This window comes from Sinocyclocheilus grahami, unplaced genomic scaffold, assembly GCF_001515645.1.
Source record: "Sinocyclocheilus grahami isolate Dianchi unplaced genomic scaffold, SAMN03320097.WGS_v1.1 scaffold15.1, whole genome shotgun sequence".
In the NCBI taxonomy this organism is placed as follows: domain Eukaryota; kingdom Metazoa; phylum Chordata; class Actinopteri; order Cypriniformes; family Cyprinidae; genus Sinocyclocheilus; species Sinocyclocheilus grahami.
The window spans coordinates 610,740-617,861 of record NW_015505194.1 but is presented as its reverse complement, the minus strand read 5'-3'; the positions used below and the strand labels follow the sequence as shown (position 1 = coordinate 617,861).

At 38.1% G+C, this 7,122-nt stretch overlaps 1 protein-coding gene across 1 annotated transcript in view; it reads right to left on the bottom strand.

Moving 5' to 3' along the window:
- Positions 1-1,825: 1,825 nt before the first annotated feature.
- nbas (NBAS subunit of NRZ tethering complex) overlaps positions 1,826-7,122 on the bottom strand; it is a 164,115-nt gene continuing 158,818 nt past the window's right edge. Inside the window, exon 42 of the mRNA XM_016295011.1 lies at positions 1,826-2,754. Coding sequence (XP_016150497.1) covers positions 2,488-2,754 — 267 coding nt within the window. The 3' untranslated portion in view covers positions 1,826-2,487. The remainder of the gene's footprint in view (positions 2,755-7,122) is intronic.

Genomic DNA, 7,122 nt, shown 5'->3' with positions numbered 1-7,122 from the left:
TGCAAGTTGTATATGAACAGTTGCAGGTAATGTAGACAATGCTTCAAAAGATACTGATTGCTAATTGTTTCCAGCTTGAACCTCTGAATATATTCAGCCAACGCTGTCTCGCACTATCACACGCATTTGGTACAGGCAATTAATCTGTGCTATAACTCAAACAGTGGCAGAAACAACATCACTTACAATTATGAGTCATGATAAGGAGAGATAATGACTATGTGGGTGTTTATGCTACAATATATTTGCTACTCATAACATGCGTTATGTATCTTTCTCTCTTGACAAAGACTCTCATGGGGGGTGAGATTCCAATTTACAGCCTGCAAATAAAGCAGAACTCAAACAGGACGGCAGCATCGGCCCTGGGAGGGTTTGGATTGTGTGTAGAATTAGATTTCTGCATTGAATCAAATCTAATTTAGATGATGCTTTCTAAAGACAATTCGAGTGGTGCTAGCCTGAGTAAACACAGATATTTTACATATATTCCACATTCAACCACTCCAGACATGTCGAAGCATTCGCCATCTAAAAATGGTCAATCTATCATCACTCATCTCTCACAGTAGAAATCAATAAGTCTTCCAAGATGTCACAGCATTGCTCAGCCTCTGACTGTAAAAACCACCAAGATGTAAATTCCTGAAGAATCTGTATAACCCATCACAAGTGAGAATGTTTTGGGTTGGTTTTTTATATGTATTAATGCAATATCACAGATTTGTAAACTATTGTAACTTTTTATTGCTGTTATCTAACACCTTCGTCTTGTATTGTGTTAGGTTAGCAAAATCATCTGCTGAATTCAATTGCAGATATATTCATATATGCGTATAACTACGGTTGCAGGCGCTCAGCCAACTTGCTCTTGAGTGCTCACAGACTTGCTTTTATCGTTCCAATACGGTGGACAGGCTTACGTATAGCAGCCCATAGAAACAGCTGCTAATGAGGCATCTGTGGATATACAATCTATGTGTGTAATAGCAAAGCCCCTTTTAAGGAAAGTCAGTTCACTGGTGGCCATATTTGCTATTTTAGGCATGCAAGGCTCCAACTGCTATCTACTTGAATGGGTGAATACCAAAATCTCAAAAACCAATCATAGTTCTCTCATTCTTAAATGAGTGTACAGTCTTGGTATGTAGTCTCTGGCTAGGGTGGTTGCCAGGATGTTGCTATGCAGTTTCTAAGTGGGTTTTAACGTGTAAAAGTAACACATATACCTCTTCTTAACAAGAACATTTACACTTGCATCTATTCATTTAGAAGACAACACATTCAACAGAATACATTTAGCAAAAAACAACATGCAAATAATGTTGTTTCGAGTAAATTTTATATTAGGTGTTCTTGAATATGTCTGCTTCACATGATTGGCACAATTCCAATTCATGTCTGTTGCCCACATGGTGTGGGACAAGTCGGACACCATAGTCTAATACGTAAGGTTAGGGGTTTTCTCAAATAAGTATGAGTAATAGTATTAGGTGATACATGCCTTAGCAAGCACCACTAATAATAATATTGGTGTACCAGGCTGTCTGGAAACACATTTTTAATTTATATTATTTATTTATTTAAAATTGAAGCACATAATACGCTCAGGGTATTTCGGGTGAGATATTACAGCCAAATACAATAATATATTGAAAACCGCTTCTGTACAATTTGTATTAAACCCATAGATGGGTGCTTAGATATTACCTGTTCACATTTATCTTATTTATCTGTTAATATTTCATTGCCCAAAATGTGCAGTGCACCAAAACAGTTGTAAACAAAACAGGTTTTGTGAGATAAAGCAAAATACAACTTTTTAAAGTTTTAATGTTTTTATTGAGCACTGCAGATACATTTGCCTAAAGTACATAGATAGTCACATTACTGCTCAGCTACCCAACATAGATTAGTGCGTCCGTGTGCACATTAAAACAATCACACGGCGAGAGTCAGCCTGAAGGCATAATCTGTTTTCTTCAAAAATAATTAATAACCCTACAAAGGAAAAGAGCAAAACGTTGTGTGGAAATGATCAGCCATGAAGTCGCACATACATACACGCGCAAAACACTCTGTCAGCACACATGCGGCGTTTTCAATTCTGACTCCGGCCTGTAATGATTATTAGCGCAGGCTAGCGTGACCAAACAGCCGAAGTAATGTAATTACACCCGTGTCACTGAGCTTCAGTCAGGAGAGAGAAACCGACAGTGAGAGAGAGAGAGAGAGAGAGAGAGAGAGGAATGGGAAGGTGATTTGAGTCCTTTGCCAGCGGGAAGAAGTCCTGAACAAACACTGTCCGAATAGGCTAATTATAACTGATATTTGGGATCTGGATTTGGTGCCAATGTCCACTTTATATTTAATTTTATTCAGCTGAGATTGACTACTTTCCTTATTGACTGATTGGCCTCCAAAAAAATCTTTACACAGACAGACAGGCACAATCTCTCCATGTCAGTCTGTACCCACACATACTCCTCAAAGCCATTTTCTAATGACAGAGAGGGCACTGTTGAAGGTGAACTGCCCTGGGTGGGATCCTCGGTAGGACAGGAGCAAGGACCCGGCCTGAGCGCTGTGGCCGGCCTGGTGAAGGTCACGGGCGGCCTTCTCCACATCCCATTCCCCCTGAGCCAGCATGTGAGAGACCAGTGAAGAATACAGAGCTGTGTCCACACAACTGATCAACATCCCAGCATTCAACAGCAGAGCTAGGAGCTCAGAGTCACACACCTCCTCAGTCACCTACAGAGAGAGAGAGAAAGAAAGAAAGAAAAGAGAGAAAGAAACAAGCCATGAAAAGGAGGCAAAGAAAAAAAATCAATTTCAATAAACACTCCAGTGCGACAAACAATCTGTGTGTGAGCAAACCTCCAACTTCACACAAACACACCACACAATATATTGCATTTTCCATCGTATATAAACAAGTAATCGTAATAGGTAAAATTGACTTTTACTATGTTAATATGGACACTTTTTCTTCATTACTTTCCTCATAAACATGCCTGTTTTTACCAGTTTACAACTTCCTCTAGCTGTATTACAAAACACACACACACACACACACACACACACACACACATATATATATATATATATATATATATATATATATATATATGTGAGTGTGTGTGTGTATCAAAGTTTGTACAAAAAACTGTTTTCAGCATAATAATAATAAAAACGTTTCTTGAGCACCAAATCAGCATATCTGAATGATTTCTGAAGGTCAATGTGACACTGAAGACTGGAGAAATGATGCTGAAAATTCAGCTTTGCCATCACACAAATAAATTACTTTTTAAAGTATATTAAAATAGGAAAGTGTTATTGTAAATTTTAATTATATTTCACAATATTACTGTTTTTACAGTGTTTCTGATTAAATAAATGCAGCATTGGTGAGCAAAAGAAACATCTTTCAAAGCCATTTTTAAAAAACCTTTAATGGAAGTATATATTATAAAGAAGTTATGTCCCCAAATTTTGTCAACGTTGTTACTATCACACATTACTCATTTTAAAGTCAACCCTGTAACGACAATTTAATGGTAATTAAAATGCACATAATTGTAGAAATATAAGAATGTTTTTTTTTTCAATAACACAGACATTGAGCTTTGAACTGTACAACAGATATTCTGAAAACAACATTACACACACACACAAATATTAATCTACCTGCTAATTTAACTTACTCTTATGAACATGTCTGATACTATATTTTATCACAAAAGAAACAAAAACAAACCTGTAAAAACCATCTTATCAAATGGTAAAAGCAGCTATTAGACTTAAAAACAGACTAAATCTTGCCGCCTCCACCTCAGAATAGAGCTTACAGACTCATGCCTGCCTTTCCCCTGGGCACTCTAGATTCTGTTTATCTGTGTTATCTAGTGGCCATGTTGCACTTGCATGTCTGGAGGAGGTCACATGCGATATAAATGAGCTCAGAGAGAGATGTCCCACCCTTCTGTGACCCCCGGCCTGCTCAGAGAGACCAGGAGCACTTCTCTCGTTTTTTCAGCATAAATTATTCAACTGCCGGCTTTAGAGGTGGAGAACACAAAGGAGCGGTACCGTAGGAGTCAGCACACTGGAAAATCAATTATGTGCTAAATTTGATTAAAGGCAAGCTCAAGCCAAGAGATATGATGCCCTTTGACTGCGTGTGTGCGCGTCCTCATATTAAATGCGACGTGACATTAATAGTGGATATAAAATACACAAATGCAGATTGTGTATATTGTACTGACCTCACACAAAGGTTTCTAATGCCTATGGAATGAGTTCAGATTTACAGTGATCTAAAAGACATACACATGCACATACATACACACTAAATGTGCGGTCACATTAGTGAAACTGGACAAAAAGGTCAATTTTCTATGGTCAATAGTGTAGTGATGTATGAAGCGCAGTCACTTTCTAAGTTTCTATCTAAAGTCACTTTCAAAAGAAGCAGCTTTCTATTGGTCAACGCAGCGAATCCACATGACCAACTTGAACCCACTGTGAAATCTGGGTGGGGAAATCTTACGCCCTCATGTGAGAATCTCGATCATGTGGATTCCTATTGAAATGACTGGATGTCACCTGTGAAAACTCGCTGAACAATGGTGAATGTGACCACTACAATTCATGCAACACAAAAATGTTTGATTCCATGTCAACATTTCTGATATTTTTTCATTTCATCCTCAATATATACCTTTATGTTTACAAATGAAAAGAAAACGAAGAGTAATTGAGAGAGAAAGAGAGAAGGTAGATAATAAAAGCCCTCAGAGGGATACATACACTACAATTACACATATCATCAATGATCATTGCCACTTTCATCCATTCATGCCTGACTATCATGTGTGTGTGATTCTGTGAGAAACTAGTCCACTTTGATTATTAACTCTTAGATACATAAAGCACACTATACCGGTCAGATCTTTAAAAGCTGTTTTTAACCATTTAGTGCATGAAGAATAAGAGAATCAAGTTTAAGTCAAGAACTCGCAAGTCCACATGCTCCCGATTCTATGACAAGACCATTAAAAACATAATCTTGGACTTAGACCCATATTTTCACGATCATGGTCTTGACTTGGACTCAACCCTCTTCTGGTCTCGGTCTTGACTCAGACTTGAATGAGCTGGGATTTGGAATGCAAATAGTCTTGTTTTGAAGTAAAAAAGCACATTTCAATAGAGATTAAGCCTGAAACAAAAACCACTTTGAAGGCCATACTTGAGCTATTATTAGTGGTCATTTTATTAGCACAAGTAAATGAGTTTGTAAATGGAAGGGAACTACACAGACATGGTTAATGTTGCTAAGCAAGCTTCTGTCTGGACACATACAGAATAGTCTGTGTGACTTCTGCCACACAAAAGATCTACACTGGCTAGTCCCAAATGTTTTTCCATTCTTATTTCTTCTTTCCAGCCAAGACGTCTGTGGAGAGCCGTTAGAGATGGCACAGACGGAGCTAAAAGGTCGAAGAACAGCAAGTGCAATGTGAGAGAGCAAGAGAGAGTGAAAAAGAGAGAGAAAGAGTGTGTTAGAGAAATTGAGAGAGGAGGAAGGAGGGAGAGAGGGAAGAAAATAAGAGGATGGAGGGAAAAGGGAAGAGCATGGAGAGTCGGAGCTAAAATGTCGAGCGTTGAACTGTGAAGAAAGATCGGCCAGCTGTAGAAACCACTTCATAAAGAGGGAGGGAAACAAAGAAAAAAGCGAAAAACAGCATGAAGGAGAAGAGAGAGCTGGCACATGGCCTATAATGTTTCAAATGCATGCCGATGATAAAAATGATGTGGCTTGTGAAAAATCATTTGAATTTTTCTTCATTTGAAAGGAATGAAGATGTGAATATGAGAGAGCAGTAATGTGCTGTTAAGATATTCTACTCATCACCTTCTTCCAACAGACAGACGAGAGCAATCCCTCGTTCTCCTTGATTAGAAATCCATTTCTGATCATTTCAAGGAGAAAAATGAGAGAGAAGAAATAAAATGAGAGAGAGAGAGAGAGAGAGAAGAGATGCAAATAGCACTCACTTATACAGTAGCATATTCCGAATTTTCCGGATAAAAAGTCACACCTGAATGCAAGTCAGACTGGGAAAAAATATAGATAAGTTGCATTGGTGTATAAGTCACATTTTATTATTAGCTGCATTCAGGAATAAATGTTAAACATATTCATATAAAAGTTTAAAGTAAATTATAGTGCCATTCATTATAAACAACATTTCATATAATCAACAATGCTAAATGAATCTAAAGTGAAACTCAATTACCGGAGTGAAGGAAATGCGATAAACAAATAGTTCATGTGCCTTAGTCCATCTAACATGAACAAACTGTTTTAAAGTTGAATGTGAGGAGAGATAAAACTGAAACCCACGAGATAACACATTTCTCAAAGCACAAACTAATTTGCCCATGTTGACCAGCATTTACCAAATTTGAAAAACATTAAAGGGTTAGTTCACCCAAAAATGAAAATTAACCCATAAATTACTTACTCTCATGTCATACTAGGTGTATATGACTTTCTTCTTTCAGACGAATCCAGTCGGAGTTATATTAAAAATTGTCTTTGATCTTTCAAGCGGTTTCATGGCACTCAGCGGGTGTTGCATGCATCAGTCCAAAAGCACTTAATTAAAATGCGCCCATCCATAAAAAAATTTAAAAAGTCTCACACGGCTCCGGGGGGTGAACAAAGGCCTTCTGTAGCGAATCGATGTGTTTTTGTAAGAAAAATATCCATATTCAAAATGTAATAATCACTTTAATCCAGCTTGCGCTCACTGTTGTACACTGGAAGCAGTTCCGGGCGGATGACGTATAGAGGTCAGTGCTGCGCATGCGCCAGTGAGTCTCGTGAAAACCAGCGTTTGTTAACAGGAGCAAAGGAAGCAAAGTTTCCTTACTTTAGCAAAGGAAAACCAGTCTCCTCTTGGCTTATATCGAAATCCTCCCGACAATCTTCTTTACAAATCTTCGTTTTGTACTTCTAATTAGTGACCGTTGTTTTGTCTTGATCTCTTCTCTGCGTTTCCGCGTGCGTCACTTCTGAGCGGCGCATGCACAAAGCCGACCTCCATA